The sequence below is a fragment of the Erythrolamprus reginae genome, chromosome Z (assembly GCF_031021105.1).
Source record: "Erythrolamprus reginae isolate rEryReg1 chromosome Z, rEryReg1.hap1, whole genome shotgun sequence".
Taxonomy (NCBI): domain Eukaryota; kingdom Metazoa; phylum Chordata; class Lepidosauria; order Squamata; family Dipsadidae; genus Erythrolamprus; species Erythrolamprus reginae.
In genome coordinates, this window is record NC_091963.1 from 98513726 (window position 1) to 98541340 (window position 27615).

Here is a 27615-nt window from a genome sequence, read left to right on the forward strand (position 1 = left end):
GGACAATCACTTAAATATGAATCAATAGTTTACAGCCAAAAAAGCCAATGCAATCCTAGGCTGCATTTAGAGTGATAGATTCAAGATCACATGAAATTTTAGTACCACTTAACAAAGCCCTAGTAAGGCAACATTTAGGAAATTGCATCCAATTCTGGTCATCATGATATAAAAAGAGATTGAGACTTTGGCAAGGGTGCAGAAAAGGGCAACAAAGATATTTATGAGGCTGGAGGCTAAAACATGCAAAGAATGGCTGCAGGAATTGTGTATGACTAGTATGGTGAAAAGAAGGATTAGAGGGGACATTATAGCAATGTTCCAATATTTGAGGGACTTCTACAAACACAAGGAAACTATCTCCCAAACTACCAGAAGACAAAAACAAAGAATGGATAGAAATTAACCAAGGAAAGAAGCAACCTAGAACTAAGGAGACATTTCCTAATGGTGAGGATAGTAAAGTAATGGAATAGCTTGCTTCCAGAAGTTGTTGTGAATGCTCCATCACTGGAGGTTTTTAAAAAGAGACTGGACAGCCATTTGTCCGAAATTGTATAGGCTAATGTTGGTGAACCTTTTTTGTATCAAGTGCCAGAAACTGGAAGAGCAACTGCCCCGATGTGCATGTGTGTGTTGGGAAGAAGATCTTCTGGTTTCCAGCGCATGGTTTTCCACTTTTTGGCACGCATGTGTGTGAAGACCAGCTGACAGGTGTACATATGCAGGAAAGCAGAAGATTATCTTTCCTGCACACATATGTGCATCGGGCAGCTGCTCTTTTGGTTTCTGGTGATCCTCTGGATATGAAGACCTGCTGGCTGGCGCACTGGAACCCAGAAGAGCCATGGGCGACAGCTCACATGCCCAGAGAGATGGCACTTCCTACATGCATGCCACAGGTTACTTACGGAACCATCTTCTGCCTCACGTATCTCAGTGGCCAGTCAGATCCCACAGAGTCAGCCTTCTCCAGGTCCTGTCAGCCAGGCAATGCCGCCTGGCAGGGCATAGGGAAGGGCCTTCTCTGGGCGGCTCCGATCCTTTGGAATCAACTCCCCCCAGAGATTTGCACACACACAAACACAGCCTTTTGGAAGGCTTTAAAAACTTACTTTTGCCAGCAGGCTTGGGGCCATTGAGTGACATCTTGCTCCAGCCAATAATATGACTGAAGTATGGATGGATGTGGTTGAATGGTTACTATTGGGGGTTTTAGGGCTAGTTTAATATTTATTATAGGTTTTAGGTTTTATGATTAGTTTTAGAGATTTTAATGTTTTTGGATTTCCCCCATGCTGTAATTTTGTATTCTATGGAGAAGGGCGGCTAGAAGTCTAAATAGTAAGTAAGTAAGTAGGTCTACCATCAGGCTTTCCTGCTTGAGTAAGGGGTTAGATCTACTATTTTCTCTGAGTATTCTTAATGTAAGAGGAATTCTTAGATGGATGCTACATATTATATATTTCTTTAAGGTCAGCATATCCTTGAGTACATTTTATTTATAAATTAACTTTTCCATAGTTTATTAAACATTAGTTAAATGAAGGAGAATCTTTAAATTTTGAATATTTCAGTTTAAAAGTGTAAAATCCAGCTGACAGCAGACCAACAACTTCTGTATAGCTGCCCAAAATTGGCCCACAAATTTTTGTTCTCACCATTTCAATTAGCTATACTTTTTGAAGCCTCTTATCAAAGTCAAAATATTCCTACTTTAGATAATCTGCCAGGTATTTTCAAAAGCTTTATGTATATGAACATGTCTGAAATAGTCCTATCAATAAATTGGCTGCTTATTTTACAGCTACTGGAAATTCTGTCTCAGCTGGCCAACTTCTTTGTGGAGGACTCTTTTCTACAGATTCTGTTTCAAATTGGTGTGCGGCTGTGGCATTGGCCCATGCTCTGCAAGAAAATGCCACTCTAAAGGAACAGCTGCTGCGGGTACAGCTAGCCACTAGTATTGGAAATCCTCCAGTGTCCTTACTTCAGCAGTGCACTAACATTCTGTCTCAGGTACAGCATAATGAACCTATAACTTGCATACCCCTGGACCCTTTTAGAAGCGCCCATAAAAAAACATTCTTTTAAAAGAGAATTGTTATAAAATATCTTGATTAGTAAACCATAAAACAGTATTAAATGATCTTATCACAAACTATTGCTTTTAATGTGTAGTGTTTTTAGTTAATTTGTGCCAATTCTGATAAGCATATGAGGATAGAATCAATTATTAGAATGATCAAAACTAGTTGTTTGCTGGGATGTAAACAATGTCTCTGCCTAAGATATATGGAAACATATAGAAAATAATAATGTGATGTGATTGCACTGAATTTGGACCAAGGAGATCCAAATTTAAATCTGTCCTCAGCTAGGGAAGTCATTCCAATCTATCTCATAGAACCACAGAAAAGAAATATTGGAGGAGTGTTTGTTATGCTTTGAACTCCATAAGGAAAGGGAAAGTATATTGTAAAAAATCAGATTCTAAAAATCAGAAATGCACGTGTAACCTGTTTGATATATATGGTACATCCTTGAAGAAAGTAAAAACTGAAATAAGGGACTCAAATTTAAAGATCTGCAAAAGTATAATCTGAAATGTCCTGCATTAGTATAAAGTATTAGTATTAACATAAGGCAACTGAGTTAAAGCCTGACTTAGTCATGTTTGGAGTAGTTCTATTTAAATAATTGGGAGGAGTAAGTGTGATTACATTTAAGAAAACTTTCTGGGATTAATATACTGCCATAAAGTACATTTCTCCAATTCTTTGCTATTTCTATGAGTCAGGCTCACATGCACCGAAATACACAGCAAACAGTGTATATAATCTGTGCTGTTTGTTGTTTACCAAATTGCTATGAGGCAGAGGCCTTTTTTCCTTGTTTTTCTCCCCCCAAATTAAGGTGCATCTTATAATCTGGTGCGTTTTATACTCTGAAAAATACGGTAGACACAGAAATGTTTAGTTAAAGGAAATTTAAAATAACTTACCTCTGTAAAGTATTGTGGTGATTTTAACATCCTGCATCATTCCCTTGTAATATTTAATGTATGGTTTACAGGGTGATAAGATCGACAGACGGGTATGTATTGATGAAATTAAGGCGTTCCTATCTACTATCTCAGCTTTGCTGTGTTTTATGAATTAACTGTTTGAGGGTGGTTTTTTCTGTACTTACAGTTTGTGCCTGTTGCTTGGTGTTATTTCTAGTAACAAACTGTCTATCTCTTGGTGTTTTTGGTGGCTGATAAGGGAAATATGGTTGTTATGGGTGCTTTTTTTCTCTCCCAAGAGTCCTTGCATAACCAGTGGGTACTAAATGTAGTTTGATTTATTTTGTCGTCTTTTGTTGTCATGTTTTCAAACCATGGTATAGTGGTACCTCTACCTAAGAGTGCCTCTACTTAAAAACTTTTCTACATAAGAACCGGGTTTTCAAGATTTTTTTCCCCCTTCTCAAGAACCATTTTCTACTTACAAACCCGAGCCTCTGAAACTAACCGGAAAAGGCAGGGAGAAGCCTCCATGGGGCCTCTCTAGAAATCTCCTGGGAGGAAACAGGGCTGGAAAAGGCGGGGAGAAGCTTCCTTTCCGATTGCTGCTTCTGTCAGTTCTGAGCTTTATTTATTTAATTTTATTTATTCGATTTTTATGCCGCCCTTCTCTTTAGACTCAGGGCGGCTTACAACAAGTTAGCAATAGCACTTTTTAACAGAGCCAGCATATTTCCCCCAAATCCGGGTCCTCATTTTACCCACCTCAGAAGGATGGAAGGCTGAGTCAACCTTGAGCTGGTGATGAGATTTGAACTGCTGACTTACAGATCTACAGTCAGCTTCAGTGGCCTGCAGTACAGCACTCTACCTGCTGCGCTTAATCCTGTTGCTTCTTCAAACTGATTTTCGATTCGCCTCTTTTTCAGATAACTTTTTCCTTCACTGATTAAGCTTAGGTCACATTCTTCTTCTTCCTTCTATATGGCTGTCACTGCTAAGGCCATCCAGAATGGCTGGTTTTTCTTGTCAAATTTGAGGAGTTTTTCCTAGTCCTTCAAGGCAATACAAGGTTTGGGATCGGCGCCCTATTCCCTCACTTCTCTACAGAGTGACCTCACCACTGGAGGCCTCTATTGCCAAAATTTCAATTGCTAAGGAAGATGGTTGTTAAGTGAATTGCATCCAGTCTTACTCTTGACACAATTTGCCTTGTTGTATATATCATGAATTCTGTATGGATCTACATAATAAACTTATTATTCCTTTTAAATAAATTTTCCGGGTGACCGGATGAATTCCTTCTCATCTTTTTTTCTTTTGAGATAGACAGCCCGTTAGTATGTATAATGTAACTAGTTTTTGTGCAACTACACATAGGGTGTAGCAATAGACAATAAGGGTATATTGTATATCTGGTAATTCCATCCTATCAATAAATTGTTCATAATCTTCCTTTTTAAAATCATGATATTCTGCTATGGTTTGTGTTATTTTTAATGCGGAGTTATTGGTGCTCTCTGAGCTTGGTTGTTTTCTTGCGGAAGTTTCATTAGCCAACTGGATAACATTTTCAATGATGCAGTATTAAATTATTATATGGTCTTGTCATTTTAGTTATATAGAAAGCTTGACCAAGGCAAAAATAAGAAAGAGGTCCTGTCAGTGGTGGACTGAACAGTAGCATTCAAAGAATCACATCAATATATGTTTAATTATTAGATTGCCAATCATAAAAGTTGTGTAGTAAGCCAGATATGATTGCTAGCACACAATAAAGTCAAGGTTCATTTTCATCCAGCCTCCTTTTCTACCTACTAGCAATAATCCCTAAACCATTCTTCATAATAATTTTATTTTCCAATTGCAAATGCTAAGGGTTCACAGTTCTCATCAGGCTGCCTTGGTATTTTATTCCCTTTTGTTCTCTGAAAATTTATTGTATTTCAAGTTTTTTCTAGGACTGTGCATCCCTCACTTTTAGGGGATGGTTTTGATTGGTTGGTTTTTGACCTTGAAAATTATGAATCAAAATATGAGGCAAGATATAAAAGTGAGCCAAACAGAGATGACATTTGTTTTCTTTTTTTTTCCAGGGAAGCAAAGTGCAGACAAGGGTTGGATTATTAATGCTACTTTGCACATGGCTAAGCAATTGCCCCATCGCTGTTACAAATTTTCTTCACAATTCAGCAAATATTCCATTTGTATCCTTTTAAAAGAATTACCTATGAATGCTTCACTGTAGTAATTATATAAAATTTCAATTGAAGGAGAGAAGTGACAGTTCATTAAAATAAATGTTTCTTTCAATAATGCAGCAAATGTTTGCAATTTTGACATTATTATGAAACTATCCCACATTGTGCTCATAAATAGATTTTCACTTTCCTTTGTTAAAATTTTAATGCTGCATGTTTCTGTTATGGTGTAATAGTTATGTTTCATTAAATTTGTTTTGATTAAATGAATAAACCATTGATTGTTTTGCAGTTAACTTATTCAGATAAAAACCTGGGTCAAGACAAGCTGATTGTGAAAAGTTAACTTAGAACTAAGAGAAGAAGCTCCCAGGAAGTAAAAAAGCTGTAGCCAGGTTGGTAAATCAGTAGGTTTTATGAAAGAAGACAGTGGCAAGCGACTTGGCATTGGTACGAAATCATTGACATACAAATTCAATTAGTATAAATCAAATAAAAAAATAAATTGAACGAGATGGATGGCCATAGAAAGTGAATAAATTAACAAATGAACAAACAAATAGATGTTAAGATATCTGCATTGATATGGACATTCAGTCAAAATAAATTAAGAAAATTGTTCCTTTTTTTTATTCTAAAGTGTGATGCAAAGAAAAGGATTTTTAGTTTTTAGCATCCTTAGCCAAAGATATAGCTAACAGGACAAATAGCAGAAAATCTTGGAGAAGAAGAGCAACTGGTTCAAGGATTGTGTGCTCTATTACTAGGAATCTCCATTTATTACAATGACAATTCACTTGAGAATTATAAGAAGTGAGTATATTGACATTTATATTGCATTTAATATATTTTGCATTGTGAATACTTTATTTGGAAATTTCCTATAAATTATTAGGCGCTTTTCATATAAATTAAGGCAAATACATGCATTTTATTATTTATTATAGACTTTAAGACTCTAAGGTTTGAAATTGAAAAACATTGGAATTAGAGGCTGAATTTCTCCAATGGTGTTTAAGAATAATGTTGGCTTGGAAAAAAACAAAATAAAACATAATTATTTTTTAAATTGTCATTTAGTTTGTCTTCTCATTCTTTCCAATATTCTGAAATTGCTTGATTTTGTTTTATAATTTGTCTCAATTTATTTCACGCTGAAATCAATTTCTTTACAAGATCTGAAGGCATCTTTTTTACTTCCTCATCATTTTTGCTTTTTGCATACTACTTACCTGGTAATCTTTTTCTCCATCCTCTATTAAAGAGACCCATCAGGTTTTGAGGAGTAGGGATATAATTAAAGAGAGGGGATTTTTTCAGCTAGAATTATTACATGATTTTGTTTTTCCTTTTAGAGAAAAACTAAAGCAGCTTATAGAAAAAAGGATTGGAAAGGAAATTTTTATTGAAAAATTGGGATTTATTAGCAAACATGAATTCTATTCCCGAGCAGCTCAGAAACCACAGCCAAACTTTTCTAGCCCTGATCATATGATGTTTGATCATGAATTTACAAAACTGGTGAAAGAACTGGAAGGTGAGACTTGTTACATTTCTCCTGATTTTATTGTTTATTTCTTATTCTTGTTTGAAAAAGGAGAAAGTACATTTTACCAGCAGTTCTAATTCTTTTTTTTTAAAAAATGTGCCATCAAAATCAGTAATTTTATATAGAGTAAAGGTATACAATTTCTGAAAATTCTGATGAAAAACTTACGAGAATTCAGAGAAAAAATAACAGAAAAATTATATATTCACAGCCTTTATTATTGCATCATGTAGAGAGAAAAGGTCAATTTCTTATTTTTTAAAAAAGGATTAAGCAAAATATATTATATATTATATAAATTATTTAAAAAGTTTGTAACCAATTGAGATGTAGATTTATGAATATCAGCATCTTTTCATTCATTTTTACCTGCTTAGGAGTATCAGGCTAGCAAAAAGTTTATTTTGAGAAAGGAGGAAGAAACCATTTACTTTGTGGCAAAATAAAGTAAATTATACATTATAGATACATGTAGAAGATTAACGTTTCAAAAGAAACTAAAAACTAAGTAGAGAAGAGGAAACCCTAAAGCTCAGAATTCAAATGTTGCCACATGAAACAACTCTACAGTCTCATTTTCTGGGTTCCTTAGGCTCTGCTTCTTCGCCTTCATTTTTCCATGAACCTGAAAATTTAAGTTTTGCTTATATTAAGATAAACCATTTGCATATTTGTCTATTTCATGATTTGATATGAATATTCTGAAACAGCAATTTTCTTCAAATGTATATTTTGTTTGGATCTTTTACACTGTCGGTTGTGACGGCCTGTGACGCATCATGCCCAAAATTAGGTGCCTGATAAATTCATCCTAATGGTTTGTCAGTTCCACGATGGTATGATGGCCTGGTTCTGGATGATGGAGAAGCTTCAGAGGCCTTGTCTGTTACAAATGGTATCAAGCTAGGGTGCGTATTGGCACCAATCTTGTTCAGCATGTTTTCAGCCATACTATCAGATGCCTTCCAGAACAGTTCCTTGGGAGTTAGTCTGAGATACAGGACCGATGGGAAACATTCAACCTGCGAAGACTCCAGGCTGTCACCAAGATAAAGAAGACTGTGCTATATGACCTTCTCTTTAAGACGACTGTGCCCTGAATGCTGGATCACAGAGGAAATGCAAGCCGGTGTGCACAAATTTGCAGCAGCATGTGACAACTTTGGTCTCCTTATCAGCATAGAGAAGACCAAAGTGATGCATCAGCCAGCTCCAAAAATCAAATACTAAAAGCTGCAACAAAAGCTGCAAGCAGTGGACCAATTTACACACCTTGGCACCACACTCTCCCGTATAGTGACAATTGACATTGAGGTCAACTACAGACTCGCCAAGGCAAGTTCTACATTTGGCAGATTAGTGACCAGTGTGTGGGACCACCATGGAATAAGCCTTGCTACAAAGCTCAAAGTCTACTGAGCAATAGTGCTAATTACCCTCATGTAATGCTAGTGAGACTTGATTGTATACAGGAGGCATGCTAAGCAATTGAACCACTTCTGCATAATCTGCCTAGGTAGAATTATGAGGATCCGGTGGCAGGATAAGGTGTCCTCTCCCAAACAGGCTTTTCATCACCCTGCTGATGAAAGCCCAGACACATTGGGCAGGTTATGTTGCAAGGATGCCAGATCATTGCATCCCTAAACATCTCTATGGTGAGCTGTCTAAAGGAAAGCGATTGCATGGGGGACGAAGGAAGCGATACAAAGACTCATTGAAAGGCTCCTTCAAGTCCCTTGATATCGACACTACCTCCTGAGAAATCCTAGCACACAATTGATCAACATGAGGTATGCTGGATCCGCCAAAGCTGCCAAATATCTGAGGAGGGAAGAACAGCCTTAGCAGAAAAGAAGCAAGCATTCCAGAAAGTCAGAGTTGCCAATGCTGCAACAATGGTGCCCACACATGTTGGCCTGACATGTGTCAGAACATTTTGTCCCTTATTAGGCCACCTATGGACACATCATAAACAGCCTACAACCTGATAGATGTCAAGTCCCTCTTAGAAGATGATGTTTACGCTTACAATTTTGTGTATTTTTTTTTTCATTTTCAGTTTTGGGCAGAAGGCTTGAGAAAAATTGTTTGATCTTTCTGAGGCTTTCATATTTCTCCACAGAAATATTATATAACTATCTATTTATATATATATATATATAATATTATATATATTATGCTTGTGGTGTATTATTGTACTAGCATTTATTGAACTCATTTAAATGTGAAACATTGGTGGAGAGTTAACTTCTGTGGGAAATTGGGTGGGTGAGTTAAGCATTGCAACAGGATTGGTTAGCCCACAACATGATTTAGAAGTGTTTCCTGATCCATTATTTATTGAACATATTTTACGAAACATTATATTCCATTTTAAAATGACAGCATTATCGGAAAATAATGTTTTTAACATAAGAAAGAAAAAAATTTGAGTGATTGAGAAATATTGAATAGTATTTCTGAGAAGGCACCCTTTAAACTATTAATCTCTTTAGTCATCTAGAATGTTACAACACTTTATTTAAATTGTTTAATGTTGCAAATAATAATTTTACAGGAATTATAACAAAGGCGGTTCATAAGTCAAGTGAAGAAGATAAAAAGGAAGAAGAAGTGAAAAAATCTTTAGAACAGCATGACAGCATAGTGACACATTATAAAAATGTCATTAGAGTACAGGTAAATAATGTATCTTGTTTTAAATGAATTGCATTTAATCTCAGGAATATTGTGCATATTTAAAGAGGCAAGTTACACATTATATTGAAATTTATTTAAAGTTATAGCATTTGTTAATTGAACGGTTCAAAGTTACAACAGTACTGAACATGGGAGACTTATAACTAGTCTATCAAATTGTGACTGTCCCCTTTAGCCCCCTCAGCCAGGCGATCAGGATTTCAGCACTTGACAATCTGCACATTTATGATGTTTGCCGCACTCTGAGATTATGATTGCTATTTACAATCTTCACAGTTGGTGGGATATGCAAGTCACAGTCATAATAATAATAATAATAATTATTATTATTAATAATAATAATTATTATTATTATTTATTAGACTTGTATGCCGCCCCTTTCCGAAGACTCAGGGCGGCTCACAACAACAATGGAACAATACAGATACAAATCTAATAATTACAAACTGTAATTAAAACCTATTACCTTAGAAACAATTGATACTACACAATCATAATAACACATAACTTTCAATGCTCAGAGGGGGGGATACACCAGTTATCCCATGCCTGGCGACATAGATAGGTCTTAAGGCTCTTGCGGAAGGCGAGGAGGGTGGGGGCAGTTCAAATCTCCAGAGGGAGTTGATTCCAGAGGGCTGGGGCTGCCACGGAGAAGGCTCTTCCCCTAGGCCCCGCCAGACGACATTGTCTGGTCGATGAGACCTGGAGAAGACCAACTCTGTGGGACCTAATCGGCTGCTGGGATTTATGCGACAGAAGGCGGTCCCGTGGGTATTCTTACGGGACATTATATGACATCATACTTAACAATTCATGGTGATTTGCTTAATGATTACAGTTGGAATTGAGAAACTGCCTTTGTATTTTTCACTTTGTGAAAATGTCACTTAGTGATGAAGTTGCCAGTATCAATTATGATCAATAAGTGAGGAATCCTTAGATCTTCTAAACTCTCTCCAGAATTATTTTTTGGAATATTCTCTTGACACAAAGAGGACCTGACCTCTTATTATACAGCTAGACCTTTGCTTATGACTACAATTAGGCTGAAACATCTACTAATAAAATTCAGACTGTGTCTGGATTTATGATATATTTTGCCTCATTCATTAAGTGAATAATGGTAGTTGTTAAGCAATGCTGGTTCCCCCCATTGACTATGCTTGTTAGAAACCAGCTGTGGATTCAAAGACACTGGAATGGTTATAAATACACGTGAGTTACCAAGCATGTGAATTTCCTTCCCATGGTCACAGACCTCATGCAACAGACATAAGGAGGAGGACGAATTGTAAGTTATTTTTAGTGCTGTTATAAATGGTTGGTACTTGTTAAATTAGGAATACCTGTAAATAGAACTATAATAGTTTAGTTCTTGATATATTTTTTATCTTATCATGTTCCAGAGAATGCCCAAAACTATTTTTATCTATATTGAACTAATCAAATATAATTGGTCAGTTTAGCATCTCAGTTAGAAAACTGGTAAAAGATTCAAAGTCCCAGGCATAATTAGATAGCAGATCTATTGTAAAGAAATTGATGCAAACTTAATTTTGTTTATTTTTATTTTATTTTAAAGGATCAGGAAGTTGAGGAATTGAAGAAACAAATAGAATCATTTAAAAGTCAAAATGAACAGTTGCAGACAGCAGTTACGCAACAAGTTTCACAAATCCAGCAACACAAGGACCAATATAATCTCCTTAAAATACAGCTAGGTAATAATGCTAATAGTATCTTATGTAGTTTTTCCTGAGGAATAACTTGTAAACCATTTAAATTGTGTTGTGTTGCATATATTTTCAATAGCTCAAGGATGTGGTGAATTGGCATTAATCATTAATAGACAATGGACTATTTAAGTACCTGTAGTTAATCTCAGAGTTTCATCAAGATTATCTTCTATAGAGTGGGAATATTTTTTTCAAGAAACCCAAAAAAACAAAGGGAGGTATAGTGGTAGAAACAAAAATTTAGACAGACGGATTAAACAGTTGCTTTAACCATAGCACCAGTTTGGGCCCACAGTGCCATCCCTTCCCATTTGCGTTAGAAGCTAAGAAATTTCTCACATTTCACTGTTAGCAAACAGTATTATCTTATTTAACATTGTTGAGTTTCAAAACCTAAGTAGGGTTAAGCTTAATTAGTCCAAGGATGGGGAAACCATTTGATAATTCCCTGTAGGTTTTACAGAGAAATCTAAAAAGCATTCTAACAGAAAACAACGGTCATCTGATTTTTGTAAACCTGCCAATAAAACTGCAGGAATATTATTACCCAGTGATGAGTTTGAAAGAAGGTATCCTTTCCCTTAATTTTTTTCTTTGCGTTTATCTTAGTTTCTACCAGTCAGTAATAACCAGTAATAAATCTGATATACCAAAATATCGCTGTAAACTAACCTTTGTGTTTTAACTTTTTACTCCTATTATATATAAATAGTCTTAAGAGTCTTCCATACACACCTACTTAAGCTCTTAGAGAAGTATTTTAGAGAAACAGACATCTCTCCTTCCCCTTCCCTCCTTTAGTACATTTCTAAGCATTTCAGCAGTTACCAGATACTGACCAGTAACATAAGTTATATAAAATACCAATATATCAAAATTTTGTCTCAAAGAAAACTAATTAAGAAGTGAAACGTTTAGAACAATATTAAATATCATTCCTCATTATGTATTTATCCTGTTTTATTTACTATTTTATCCTGGAATTTCTGTTTCCATTTCTCTGTCTGATAGTCAAGAAATAGTTCTCTGATACAGTTGTCTAATTTTAGGTCTTCTGCATTAATTTTCTAGTGGAATTATAATTTTGAAATATATTGAAGTAAGAATGTTTTAATTTTCTATCTGAAATGCTAGAAGGTAATCCTTTTATAATCTATTTAATAGGAAAAGACAATCAGTATCATAGTTCCCACAGTGATATGGCTCAGATGAATGGTGTTCAATCAGAAGAAATCAGCAAATTGCACATTGAAATGGAAGAATGGAAGCACAAACTAGAATTACTGCAAGAACAGCTAAGAGAAAAGGATTCTTTGATTGAAACTCTGGTGAGCAGTAAAGTTTCATTCTCAGTAATCAGCATCTGATTTGATCTGAAACCATCAGTTTTTCCTGATCAGATCTAAGATCATGATTTTAAAAATGTTTCCTTTCGTAGTCCCAAATCGCAACAAACCATAATTCCTTCAAATCATTGAAAAGCAATTTATCCAAAGAGTACATTTTTTATTCTTTGTATTGGAGGTGAAAAGCACCTAGACCAGGGGTAGGGAACGTTGGCTCTTCTATGACATGAGGACTTCAACTCCCAGAAGTCCTGAGCTAGCATGATTGGCTCAGGAATTCTGGGAGTTGAAGTCCATAAGTCATAGAAAAGCCAACGTTCCCTACCCCTGACCTAGACCATAAGCCTAAATACAGCTTGAGAGGGCTGCCTTTCTGAAACCCTTCTTAATCTCAAAAAGAATGGTTCATGAAATAGTTGAGCCATATAATTGCTGTATACATAATTTATTAAAAGTTGTTCCTTACGTTAGGGAGGTTTTCCAGATAACTTCCCTTTAACATTAAGGATGTACTTAGGTTCTCAAGAGGTTGCCCTGATACCTTGATCATTATTTACTGAAAGTGCTTTTTCAAGAGGCAGTTTTTCTTCAAAGACATTTCACTTCTCATTCAAGAAGTTTCTTCAGTTCTTTAGAACATTCATGGCCTGGATGACTGAGAATCTCCACGGATGATCATTATGTACATTTTGCAGAAATTTCTATAAAACCTTCCCATTTTATTATTTTGATCACAGATGCATTTTGGGTTGGTTGGTTGGTTGGTTGGTTGGTTGGTTGGTTGGTTGGTTGGTTGGTTGGCTGAATGAAATAGCCTAAATAATGGGTTTGGATAATATAATGATAAATTATATTGATACATTCAGTACATTCTTATTTGTGTATAGTATGTGATTTTGTATAGAAAATTTTGGTTTGGGTTTGTTTGTTTTAATCAGAATTTTATTAAAAACTTAATAGTTTACTGCCTTGGCAGTGGTTTAAATCCATAAAATTGAAACCTGTGTCTAGAAGCAAAAGAAGATGCAAGATTGCCCATCAGTTTTATATGGCTTTATTTTCATTTCATTAGAAATAAATTGGAAGCCTGGCAAATAAAGCTTTATTTTTAAAAACTGAACCTGGGTTTGTAGATGAAATACTAGGAATTTATTGATCTCACAATTGTTTAGCATAAACAATTATTTTAAAAATAAGTCCGTAGTATAAAAATGAAATCTAATTTATTTATTCTTTTTGGAAAAGTGTGAGTATTTCAAATACTTCTCAGCATTCCCAACATAAATATGTTAGCATGGGATTATTTTTTAAAAAAATGTAAGCTTTAGTTCAATTTGCATAATTTATTTTCTTTCCTATATGCAGTATACCAAAATGCCAGTTTTCTAATTTCCAGGATTATACCAATCATTATTGTGTAATTGTCTGAAGCTATAATCCTGGTTGCTGCTTTTTTAAAATATAAAATCAGAATAACAGTTTAAAGTGCTTATGCTTTTAAAATAACTGGGTATTTTTATATGTCTGATGTTTGTAGAAACTTTCAGCAACAATGAAAGAAGCAACAGAACAATCATCACAAACTAATACATCTACTGGAAACCAATTAAATAATGAACTGTGTAAGGTAGGAACTCCTATAGCCTGAGTCCTTGAAGAAGGGCAGTATATAAGTCCAATAAATAAATAAATTTTAAAATATTTGGTCAGTGGGAGAAACCATGCATTGTTTGCTCTTGAAATATGACTACAATTTGAACGAAAAGGCTTTGATTTTGGAATTAGATTCTATGGGCTTTTAGTTGTACAATTCAGTTTTCTCTTTTTTCCCTCTGTGTCAGATTATTATGGTAGAGAGACCAACCTGATTTATTTTTATTTTTATTTTTTTCAAACTTTTATTGTTAAAAAGAAAAGAAATGTACACGGTGGAACCGTTTTGGCAATATTTCCACCATATGAAGGATAACACAAATCTTTTCTGTATTCAATATACATTACTATTTACAAATTATATAAACATACTTAATCTCTTAGACACGCTTATATTTATATACTATATTGCATATATTGTCTTTTGTTTCAATCTATACATCTTTATTCTTACTCATTCCAGCTTCTATTCCTTGAATCTATCCATTGGTAAAATCTATTCCAAATCTCTTTATTTTTTAGTTCTAGCATCTTTTGCCAGTGTACTTTTGCTCTTTTACATGTCCACCACACGTGGCAGTATGTGCCCAGTGTTTGGTCACATTTCCAGCATTTTGGTGGTACGTTTTATACATTGTAGCTATCCTAGCTGGTTAGCCTAAACCTACCTGATTTTTATTAAGTGTTTCATATGAGGATCACTGCTGATCCCACAGGCAATCTTTTATTGTCTTTGGTTCCACATTCTTCATGAGATAAAGTATCTTCAAAGGTAGCTCAGTGAGATATACATAGTAGAAATCCAATTTCTATTAACATAATCTATAGCATAAACTACTATGCTGTATTTTCAGGTATAAGAATTACAGGTAGACCAATTTCGGGTGGGGAAAATATTTTATGCCCCAGCTGAGAATTGGGCATCAAAGTCAATCTAAAGAACCTAAGAGTCATCTTGATCTATTCTTATCAAAACCAACATTGATGCAGTCAGCTTCTGTGGTATTTGAAATAGACTGAAATTTGCATATTACCCATGCGCCAATAGCAAACCCACTCCAAATTTATTAATATTTTTACTATCATATCCACCACAATATGATTAGCCTTGAACCTATAATATATTTAGTTGAATTTAATACTTTTTTCTCTCATAGGAAATTGAAAATTTGAAGGCCCAAATAATCAGGCTTCAGGTTGAGAAACAAGAACTTCAGAAAATGGTAGGATCTTAAGAATTTTGCTTGCCTTTTAGTTTTTGGTTTGTTTAGTTTTTATCTCTGTGAATTACAATAAATAGACGCAATCTCTTTGCCTTATTCAGCAAAGCCATCAATAATCATATTTGATTCTTGGCTATTCTGTACCATATAATACAATCAAAATTATTATACTTTCTGAAAACTATTATCTTAAGAATCTCGATTGCGCAAATGTGGAAAAACAATCAGACTCCACCAGAAAACCTTATTATAGAAAAAAATCTATAGGTGCACGGAAATGGATGAAATGGCGAATGCAATCAAAGAAATAAAAAGTAAAGAAACCAAAGAGACATGGCAAAAATGGCACAAATGGATCCGTAATAAAAACTAAATATAACAATACAGAGTATCAGTGTGTGTGTGTGTGTATGTATATGTATAAATAAATAAATAAATAAATAAATAAAACAAATATAGGAATATAAAAATACATAGACCAATGAAACAATTATTTTCGTTCAATTACCACTCTCTACAAAATCTAGGGTATTTAGGCTTGTTTTCATATATGTGAACATATATAGTCTAATATAACACCAAGTATAAGAAATGATGATATAAGATGTAATAGATACGGAGTATGACCTGTTTAACAAAGTACATGATATACAGTGATACCTCATCTTACGAACGCCTCTTCATACAAACTTTTTGAGATACGAACATGGTGTTTAAGATTTGTTTGCCTCTTCTTACGAACCCGAGCACGTGGGCTCTCTTACTGCCGCTGGGATTCCCCTGCCTTGTGACTGCCACTGCTGGGATTTCTCATTTGCTTGCCATCCCTGCCGGGATTCCCCGCCTCCTTTTGCTTGCACCTGCAGTCCCGAGGCAGGGGACGCCGGAGCTGCCCCAATTCCCTGCCACTTTCCCCTCTAGCTTTCCACTTCCTCTGCTCCCCACAGCCTTTCCATCCCCCTGCCAAAATCCCCCCTAGCCTACCACTTCCTTTACCCATCTCGCTGCCAAAATCACCCTTCCAAAAGCCTCCTACTCCACCCCAAATTGCTCCCAAAGTCACCTCTCCAAAAGCTTCCTACCTCGCCACAAATCACTCCCAAAACCACCCCTCCAAAAGCTTTCTACGCCGCCCCAAATCGCTTCCAAAGTCTTCCAAAATCACCTCTCCTTTCAAAATGCCTTGTTTCTCTTTGCTGCCTTTCTTCACTCCATTTGCCTTTGTTAGGACCTCGATTTGGGGTGGCATAGAAAGCGTTTGAAGGGATGATTTTGGAGGCGATTTGGGGTGGCATAGTAAGTGGCTGGAGGAGTGATTTTGGGAGCGATTTGGGGCAACGTAGGAAGCTTTTGGAGGGGTGATTTTTGGCATGATTTGGGGTGGCATAGGGAGCGTTTGAAGGGGTGATTTTGGAGTGATTTGGGGCGGTGTAGGAAAGTTTTGGAGGTGATTTTGGGAGTGATTTGGGGAGGCGTAGGAAACATCTGGAGGGGTGATTTTGGGAACAATTTGGGGCAGCATAGGAAGCATCTGGAGGGGTGATTTTGGGAGCAATTTGGGGTGATGTTAGCCTTCGTTAGGACCTCCATTCCTCGCTTCTCCCTGCTTTCCGTCTCCACTCTGTTAGCCTTCACTTTGTCCGCCCGCTGCTTTTTTTTTTAAGCCTTAAAGTTTGGATTTTCCTAATGGGTTTGCACGCATTATTTGCTTTTACGTTGATTCCTATGGGAAACATTGTTTCATCTTACAAACTTTTCTACTTATGAATCTTGTCACGGAATGAATTAAGTTCGTAAGACGAGGTATCACTGTATATTCTTTTTTCTTTTTTAAAAAATCAATAAAAACTTATGGGGGGGGAAAGAAAATTATAATCTTTATAATTTTGTTCAATTTTATTTGTTTTTTCAGAACCTGACTTCAGTTCCTGTATCAGAAGACAGTAGTGCTGATATCGTAGGAAAAACAACTGACTTGGAAAGACAACTTTCAGCAAGTTTGCAGGAGAATAAAGAATTAAAGGTATTTAATTAATAAAACATTCTAATAAAGCATATTTAACTTAACTTTAGAGTCAGCAATCTATAATTTATAACTGCAGTTTTATTGAATTATTGGCACAGAATCCTTTTTACATTTTTTTTCATATCTAGATGTAATGATTGATTAATTAACTATAGATTATAATAGGCATTCCAGAGGAAAAAAAACCCTCATTGTTGACTTTGAAGTGAATTTGCTTATTTTTATTTATTATTATTTCAATTTCTAGGCGCCCTTCTCCCGAGTCTCAGGGCAGCTTACAACATAGGAATAAATACAGCATAAGAATAAATACAAAAACAGCATGATAGAAATCAAAATTAAAATGGACCAATTAAAAATCTAAAATCCACTAGATATACTAAAATAACAACCCTAAAAACCCATGCCTAAGAACCATTCACTCCCATTCATCAGAGTCATAACGTGGGCTGGATCAGAGTGTTCAACAATGTCAAGCCTGCTGGCAAAGATGTGTCTTCAACAACTTCCAAAAGGCCAAGTAGGTGGGGGCAATACGAATCTCCGGGGGCAATTGATTCCAAAGGGCTGGAGCCGCCACAGAGAAGGCTTTTTCCCTAGGGCCCGCCAGCAGGAATTGCTTGGCTGACGGGATCTCAAGAAGCCCAATTCTGTGAGCCCTGACCGGTTACTGGGATGCATGAGGCAAGAGATGGTCCTGTAGGTCCTAAGCCATGTAGGGCTTTATAGATAACAACCAACACTTTAAATTGCATTCGGACGTTAATCGGGAGCCCATGCAGCTCGCAGAGTGTTGACGAGACATGGGTAGGCCCACAATGGCACGCATGACTGCGGTTTGGACCAGCTGCAGTCTCCAAACATTCTTTAAAGGTAGTCCCACGTAGAGAGCATTGCAGTAATCGAACTTCGAAGTGATGAGGGCGTGAGTAACTGTAAGAAGAGACTCCCTGTCCAAATAAGGCCACAACTAGTACACCTGACGAACCTGGGCAAACATCCCCCTTGCCATAGCTGAGAGATCAAGGACTCCCAAGTTGTGGACCTTCTCTGAAAGGGTCAAAGATCCTCCCCCAGAGTGATGGACGGACAGATGGTAGTGTCCTTGGAAGGCAACGCCTACAGCCATTCCATCTTGTCGGGGTTGAGCTTGAGCCTGTTGGCACCCATCCAGACCCACACACCAGCATATACCTCGACTGCTTCACTGAATCGGCATGGGATACTGTTAACTCACCCCGTGTCAACAGATTATCTCACCCTACACTTTCATGTAGATATTAAACAGAGAAGAAGACAGAACCCTGAGGCACCCCAGAAAGGAGGGGCCTATGGGTCAATCTCCGACCACCCACTAACACTGACTGTGACTGACCAGAGAGGTAGGAGGAGAACCATCATAGAACAGTGCCTCTCACTCCCAACCCTTCCAGCCAGTGCAGAAGGATACCATGGTCAATGGTATTGAAATCCGCTGAGAGATCAAGAAGCACCAGGATTGGTCACTACCTCTATCCCAGGCCCGCCAGAGATCATCCATCAGTGTGATCAAAGCAGTCTCAATGCTGTAGATAGGCCTGAAACTGAACTGCAGAGGGCCTAGGCAATCGGCTTCATCCAAGGGCTGCTGGAGCACCATCACCTTCTAAACAACCTTCCCCAAGAAGGGAAGGGAAGTTTGGAGACAGGATGATAGTTGTTTAAAACAGCCTGACCCAGGGTAGACTTCTTGAGGTGGGGGCGCACAATTGCCCCCTTTAGGGAACCGGGAAGGACCCCTCCCTCAAAGAAATGTTCACAATCACCTGGATCCAGCACCGTGTCACCTCCCTGCTGGTCAAAACCAACCAATAAGCAGGTGGCAGAACTCACAGCTCCTATGACCTTGTCCATTTCATCAGGTGTCACTAGGTCAAATTCTTCCCACACAACTGGACTAAGACGGGACCCTGTCACCTTGACTGACTTGTTGTCAATCGACACTGCATTCCAATCAGAGTCCTGGTCCGTCCGGATCTGAGTGACTTTATCTGTGAAAAACTCACTGAAATCCTCAGCACTACCCTGCAAGGGTTTGTCAACTCCCCTCTGGTTAAGGAGGGAGCGAGTCACCCTAAACAGGGCGGCTGAGTGAGATTCTCTAGACGTCCTTTCTGACATTTCATCCCCCTGAGTTCCCCCCTCGTTAAACCAAGGGGATCTCTTGGGTCTACTGCCACAGAGAGATTGCATAGGCGCAATCCAGTCTAGAGCTCCCTTTCCGGCCATATTCCAAGCCGTTGTTAGGGACTCCACCGAACTGTGTAAAAGTGAATCCAGAAAATCACCTAGCATCCTCTGAAAACCAGGTGGCTCTATTAGGTGTCTGGGGCAGAACCACCTAATCGGTTCCGCTTCCTTGCGGGGAACATTGGCGCCCTAAAATCAAGCTGTACGAGGAAATGATCTGATCGTGACAAAGGCATAATGTCTAGGCCCCTCAACTTCGTGCTGATGTGCTCTTACAAATTATGTTTAGGCATTGATTAAAGTCTTTAAGCAGACAAGACATGTTGGATTTTATGGCCCATTAACTTGGTCAAAAAAGTACTTTATGTAGAGTCACAGTTTTTTATTTAGAATCTTAACTATGTGTCCCCATCCTAAAGCTGTTATACTGTAGTTAATCAATAGATTGAGATATCAAAAGATTTTAGCCTGAGATGAGAAAGGCAATGATCTAACCCTGTGATGGCGACCTATGACATGCGTGCCACAGGTGGCATGTGGAGTCATCTCCTGGCACGTGAGCCGGTTCCCTAGCTCAGATCCAGCATGCATTAGTCAGCTGATTTTCAGCTCACCAGAAGCTCTGTTAGGGAGTTTTCAGCCTCCAAAGGGGTGGGGAAGGTCATTTTCGCCCTCCCCAGTCTCTGGAGCCTGGGGAGGGCAAAAAACGGGCCTACTGGGCCCACCAGAAATCAGGATATGTGGCAGCAGGGGGTCTTGCTTGAGGCACAGGGCAGCACCAGGTGGTCACATGCACAGGGGGAGTGGGGCACATGGAGGGCATTGAATTATTGAAGAGCCAGGGTGGCGCAGCAGGTAGAGCGCTGTACTGCAGGCCACTGAAGCTGACTGTAGATCTGTATGTCAGCGGTTCAAATCTCATCACCGGCTCAAGGTTGACTCAGCCTTCCATCCTTCTGAGGTAGGTAAAATGAGGACCCGGATTGTGGGCCCAATATGCTGGCTATGTTAAAAAGTGCTATTGCTAACATGTTGTAAGCCGCCCTGAGTTTAAGGAGAAGGGCGGCATAAAAATCAAAGGAAGGGAGGGAGGGTTTGGGTAGGTGAGTGCATGCGCTATAGCAAGCACAGGCACATTTTAGCACATGAGGAAAAAAAGGTTAACCATCACTGATCTAAGTAAGAATCAATCAGTATTGCATACTGAGATTTGCTACATTTTTATTTTCTTTCATCTTCAAAGATCTATTCTAGAATCATTTGTCAAGTTTCTAAAAATGGGCAGAATATTTGAGAAATGGATATTGAAAAGCTACTAAAGATCCAATATATGAAGCATAAACTTCTAAAAAAACCAGATTTTAGATGAGAGTCAATAAAACATTGCACATGACCTTATATATCACCTTAAAGTGAGATTGAGTTTTATGATATATGAAGCATATTCTTCTTCCTTTTTAATCGATGGTAACATGTCAATGAATGTAATTTTTTTTCCTTTTCTATGCCAGAATGAAATTGCAAGACTCAGTGAAGAGACAACTTCATTTAAACAGCAATTGGAATCATCTAATAGCACTGTGGCAATTTTGAAAAATGAAAAAAGTAAACTGCAGCAGGAAATTGCAGAATCTAAAAAAGAACAAGATGATTTTCTGGTTCTTCTGGCTGATCAGGATCAGAAAATAATTGGATTAAAGAACAAACTCAAAGAACTTGGAGAACCGGTAAGATACAAAGTTTGCAAAAGCAGGGTTTTTTTGTTATGTGTCTTTAGATCTATAAAAAGGCTATATTTTTGTTTTTGTGTCCCCAAGTTCCTTCGGGCCTTTAGAACTATGGCATGCATACTGTGTTCCCTGGAACATCAGAATTCCATGACCATCACCCAGGGTCTGAGCTTTCACAGACTTGGTTTACCCTGAATAAAATGTATTACTGCAACACTTTTAACATTTGGTCAACATAAAATATATTACATGAAATATGTTAATTAATGAGTTTGATTTTTCACATTGAGGTGGATTGTTTGGATATATCAGTTTTGAAAACTACTGCTCTAAAAGAATGTGGTTTAACTGCCACATTGGTAATTTTGACTTCCTCTGGGTTTTGGAAGTTGAAGAGGGAGCTAATGCTTCCTTATCTGAGACAGGAAGAGAGAAGATAGGAAGAGAAAAAGTCTCTGGACAATTATCAGCAAAATGTAAAGGGTGTTAGCACCTGTATGTTTACAACAGGGATGTGAAACTTGATTTCATTGAAGGCCACATCAGGGTTGTGTTTGGCCTCACAGCTCAGGGTGGGCGTGGCCAGGGGGGTCACTCATGTCGGGGGCATCTAAGGTGGCCTGAGTGCTCTTCCAGAGAAAACGGGCTCCCGTGTTCCGTTTCAGCTGTGACAGCCTCCTGTAACCCTCTGCCATCGAAAACAGCTTGCAGGAGCCGCACACAGGCCTCCCAAACTCCGTCTTTGCTGGCAGAGGCCCTATGGGCCAGTCCGTCACTATTTTTAGAGTGGTCTTGCGGGCCAAAGCTAAGCACCTCGCAAGCCAAATCCAGGACTTGAGTTTGACACCCCTGCTCTACAGTGCTACTCTATCACAAAAGAGAGAGAAATTTAAAAAGAGAAAAAAGTTTAAAGTGCTTGCTGTGTTCATTAAATACTTCTTCTCTACCTGGTAGAGAGCGCTTCTAAAAGGTAACAGAAATAATCCACTACCATGTTCTGACAACTACCAGTACTCTTAGTGATATCTAGCTTTTGGCAACTAATTTTACAATTAGAGATACTATATTTATTTATTTATTTGCTTGTTTGTTTGTTTATTTATAATATCATTTATAATATTATATTATAAATCTGCATAATTGCATAAACATAAATTAAAATTTGCTGTGAAGTTTTATTTATATTTTATTAAGTAATTTATTTACAAAATGAAATCAGTATAAAAGAAAAAAATCTTGAAAACAATAGAAGAAAAAGAAAATACTTAAAAGAAGCAAATTATCTTCTTTGCAGCAATTATAGCAATCATACCTTTCTTCCCTTTAAAATTGTGTGGCATAAGCTCCATTCTTCATATAAGCTTTTTAAAAAAACTGATAAGCCCAGAAATCAGATCCTTTTAATCTGTTTTAAGCAAAAAGTTCAAGTGTTCCCAGTCTTTTATAAAAAAAATACTTTTCTTTTCTGATCAAACAAGTTAATTTAGCCATTCATTTAGGCATCTTGACCAACTTTTTCTTTTGATGACGTCTAATCAAATGAAAGCAATCTTCTCTTGACATTAATAAAATAAATGTGCTTCTATATTATAGATTCTATAATAAAACTAAAAGATTATGGCATCAGATGATGGAGAAATGCTCTCTTTGAACTTAAGGAGATACATTTAAATTTTAATTATTCACTTGATTATTAAAATAATTAACAAGTTTAAAAATAAGCTGTCCGTTAACATAATACACTAAGTAGTTTTATTTCTGTTTTTCCCCTAAAGATTGAAGATGAAGATGATGTGGATTTAGTTGATCATTGTGATGAGGAAGAGGAGGAAGAGGATGCAGAAGGAGAAGAAGAAAATGATAATAGTTCATTGGGCTAAATATGGAATTTAGAAATGCTTTGAAATTTAGGAATGTATGAACTGGATGACTTTGTGATGCAAAAAACCTTGATAAAATAAAAGATCATTAGAAATCAGCCTCAGTTTCTTAAATGTCGGTAATATATTATAGCTAAACAGAAGCCTAGTATTTTAAATTTCATATTCAGATCAAGCTGAATTATTAACAAATTAGAAACCATTTTAAAAGCTGTAAAAGGTAACAATGTTGGATTAAAATGTGTTGCCTTTTGCCTATTTTTAGAGTGTTTGTCATTACTTAATTTTCTTATTTTGGATTTTATTTGTGATTAAATATGATATGCTTATGGCTGAAATCTCTTGGATGAAATTTTCTCCTTATTCAGCTTGGAGAGATCTTAACATATTTTTTTTCTTAATATCTTTTACAAAAGATTGAAAGTGATGGTTTGGTTTGGTTTGATTTGGTTTGGTTTGCTCAAGTTAAGTGGGTCGTAATTTCTTTGCTTTCTTCTCAGTAGATTTTGGCTTGAAATGAAATGAACTGTTCAGCATTGAGTGCCTTGTATTTGAAATGGCTCCATTCTGTACCTTGGAAATAAAAAGAGCTGCAACAGTACAGAGGGATTTTCAAAGATAAAGAACACTGTTTGATAGTATATTAAAGAAACATTTTTAGCAAAATTCCCATGTGAAAGTTTAAAGGATATCAGATTATTATTTTGAAAACATATTTGTTTTATTTTTCAAAAAATCACATTGTGATTGATGATAATTTATTGATTTTTTTTGCCCAGTAGATTTTAAAAAGGAAAGAAATAAATACAGTTGTTATATCAACTTAACTTTTTCAATAATGAAAATAAATATATACTTATTTAGTATCATTTATTTGACTGAGTTGTGATTGCTTTTTATTACATTTTAATGCTGTATGTTTTACATAGACCTAATAAGTTCAGATTCAGTTTTGATTATGTCAGTTTCTCACAAAATATTGGGATCACCATGTTTCATCAGGGAAATTTCACAATTGGGAAAATTGGTTGCAAATATGCTTACTCAGACCCTGGAATGATTTGGTAAAAATGCCTAGCTGGTGTGTGTGTGTGTATGAAGAAGCTGATCTTAAGAGTGTTTGCACAGCAGAAAAATCTTACTTTTCTAGAATTCTCAAAGTTTTATCTGACAGTTTCCAAGAGAATGCAGTCAGTCTAATGAGAGTCCAGTAAGTAAGCTTTGTAATAGTAAAGAAGTAACTTTGATCAACATGGTATGGCCTGCTTCTGCTTATAACTGACAAGGTAAGTTTTATACCTTGAGTTTTAATTTGTCTCCTAATCACTCTTCTGCCTTTTGACTGCTCATTCCAGTGTCGGGGTTATTAGCAAGAAGCAAATAAGTGTCTGTATCTGCATTCACTGGAGAGAAGGGCCTGCAAGAAAGTATACAGGCACAAAATAATGAATACATTTGGTGTTGCCAAGGACAGCCCACTACACAAACAGCCGGGTACACTTCTGTTTGTATGCCTAATTTCTCCTTGTACTCCTTCCTAGCCAATCTTTCTGCTTTGCAGAGGCAGATGAGGCGATAGATCACATATAGTAGAAGGGGAGGGAGGGAAAAGAAAAAAAACCCCAAGCAATCTCTTTCCAACATCTCTACTCTGCAAAGGTACAAATAAAGAAAAACAAAAGGTAAGGCACAGGACAAGGTGTACTGATTGTACAGGTAGTCCTCACCTTACAATATTTTCCTTAGTGATCATTTGGAGTTACAATGGCACTGAAAAAAATGACTTATGACTGTTTTTCACACTTAAGACTGGCAGCATCCCCTGGTCATGTGATCAAAATTCAGATACTAGGGAACTAGTTCATATTTATGATGGTTGCAGTGGTCCTGAGGTCATGTGATTAATTTTTATGACCTAACAAGTAATATGGACCTATATACTCTACGAGTCACATCCTGGACATAAACCGTTTCAACTCCTACCTTCAAAACATCGCTGCAGAGCACTGCACACCAAGACACAAGAACAGTTTTTTCCTGAAAGCCATCACTCTTACTAAACAAATAATTCCCTCAACACTGTCAAACGTTTTACTAAGTCTGCACTTCTATTTCTACTAGTTTTTTTCTCATCATTCCTATCACCCATTTCCTCCCATTCAGGACAGTATGATTGTAACTTGTTGCTTGTATCCTAAGATTTTTATTAATATTGATTGTTTCTTCATTGCTTATTTGACCCCTATGACAATCATTAAGTGTTGTACCACGTTTCTTGACAAATCTATATTTTCTTTTATGTACACTGAAAGCATATGCACTTAAACAAATTCCTTGTGTGTCCAATCACATTTGGCCAATAAAAGAATTCTATTCTATTTATTCTGTTCTATCTATCAGTGTGGAAATCAGATTCACTTAACTGTGTTATTAACAACTGCATTGAATCACTTAACAACTATGGCAAGGAAGGTCATAAAATGGGGCAAAATTCACCTAACAAATGTATAGCTAAGCAACAGAAATTTTGGAATCAATTGAGGTTGTAAATTGAGGGCCACCTATAGTAGCAATCTCATGACTAAGGGACACAGCAAAGCTTGTAAAAGTAAACACTGAACAAAAAATTATTTGTTCTGCGGTAGTAATCTTTTAATAGTTTTTTTTATACAAAATAAGTAGGATTTAAGTTGGTACTGAATAAGGATGTATTTAAGATTCTCCCTTTCATCTGCACCTCTATAATTGTCTGGTTTGGTGCTGCAACCCAACAGGACCGACACAGACTTCAGAGGATAATCAGAACTGTAGAAAAAACAATTGCTGCCAACCTGCCTTCTATTGAGGACCTGCATGAGTCAAAAAGAGGGCGGGGAAAATATTTACTGACCCCTCACATCCTGGACACAAACTGTTTCAACTCCTACCCTCAAAACATCGCTACAGAGCACTGCACACCAAAGACACAAGAACAGTTTTTTCCCGAACTCCATCACTCTACTAAACAAATAATTCCCTCAGCACTATCAGACTTTCTACGAATTCTGTACTTCTATTCTACTAGTTTCTCTCATCATTCCTATCATCCTTTTCCTCCCACTTAGGACTATATGACTGTAACTTGTTGCTTGTATCCTAAGATTTTTATTAATATTGATTGTTTCTTCATTGCTTATTTGACCCCTTTGACAATCATTAAGTGTTGTACTACATGATTCTTGACAAATGTATCTTTTTCTTTTATGTACACAGAGCATATGCACTAAGACAAATTCCTTGGGTGTCCAATCACACTTGGCTAGTAAAACTCTCTACGGAAAGGGGCGGCATACAAATTTAATAAATAAATGAATAAAATAATTTTTTAAAATCTATTCTATTTTGTACTTACCTTATTAAATACTAATATATGCTAACCTGCAGCAAAATTAATTGCAATACTACCTCAGTTTATAATATTTCTGTTTGGAAATAAAAGTGTTCCCTACACTTTCTAAATCTAATCTGGGATTAATTTTAATTTGTTGTCAAAGGTAGCTAAATCTCAGGTGGCCAAAAAAAAAACGCTCAGTTTTAAATCTTGTCTGTAATTTTTTTTAATTCATTCATTCATTTACTTGTTTGTTTATTAGATTTCTATGCCGCCCTTCTCTAGGCGATTCAGGGCGACATACAAAATTATAAATACCACAATATGTAAAGAAATCTAAATTACTATAAAAAAATTATACAAATTACTAAAAAGTATTAAAAAACCCATATAGAGTCATACACATTAATCAATTCAATCATACATAATATCAGCCAGAGACAATCTCATCACTTACAGCCCCATGCCCGTCGGCAGAGGTAGGTCTTGATAGCTTTACAAAAGACCAGGAGGGATGGGGAAGTATGTATCTCCGGAGGAAGTTCGTTCCAGAGGGCCAGGGCCACCATAGAGAAGGCTCTTCCCCTAGGCCCCACCAGGCGACATTATCTGCCCAACATTATGGAGAAGGCCGACTGTGGGACCTAACCAGCCGCTGGGATACATGAGGCAGAAGATGGTCCTGAAGATAATCTGGTCCTAAGCCATGTAGGGCTTTATAGGCCATAATCAGCACTTTGAACTGAGACCGGAGACAAATTGGCAACCAGTGCAGCTCATGGAGTGATGTTGAAATGTGGGCAGATATTGGTAGCCCCATTATAGCTCACGCGGCTGCACTTTGCACAATTTGTAGTCTCCAAACACTCTTTAAAGGCAGCCCCAGAACATTGCAATAATCGAACCTCAAGGTGATAAGGGCGTGAGTGGCTGAGAAGTAACTCCCTGTCCAGAGAGGG

The 27615-nt window shown here is 36.9% G+C and overlaps 1 protein-coding gene across 4 annotated transcripts in view; it reads left to right on the forward strand.

Moving 5' to 3' along the window:
• Positions 1 to 23384, forward strand: part of USO1 (USO1 vesicle transport factor) — a 57409-nt gene extending 34025 nt beyond the window's left edge. For 2 of the 4 annotated variants that reach the window (XM_070726943.1, XM_070726945.1), the window contains 13 exons: positions 1808 to 2019; positions 3076 to 3096; positions 5104 to 5214; positions 5903 to 6021; positions 6564 to 6745; positions 9318 to 9439; positions 11046 to 11184; positions 12364 to 12527; positions 14083 to 14172; positions 15356 to 15421; positions 17334 to 17444; positions 21188 to 21403; positions 23182 to 23384. In XM_070726943.1, the coding sequence (XP_070583044.1) occupies positions 1808 to 2019; positions 3076 to 3096; positions 5104 to 5214; positions 5903 to 6021; positions 6564 to 6745; positions 9318 to 9439; positions 11046 to 11184; positions 12364 to 12527; positions 14083 to 14172; positions 15356 to 15421; positions 17334 to 17444; positions 21188 to 21403; positions 23182 to 23286 (1658 nt within the window). In that variant the 3' untranslated portion in view covers positions 23287 to 23384. The remainder of the gene's footprint in view (positions 1 to 1807; positions 2020 to 3075; positions 3097 to 5103; positions 5215 to 5902; positions 6022 to 6563; positions 6746 to 9317; positions 9440 to 11045; positions 11185 to 12363; positions 12528 to 14082; positions 14173 to 15355; positions 15422 to 17333; positions 17445 to 21187; positions 21404 to 23181) is intronic. The other 2 variants (XM_070726944.1, XM_070726946.1) reach the window with 1 other exon arrangement.
• The last annotated feature ends 4231 nt before the right edge of the window (positions 23385 to 27615 follow it).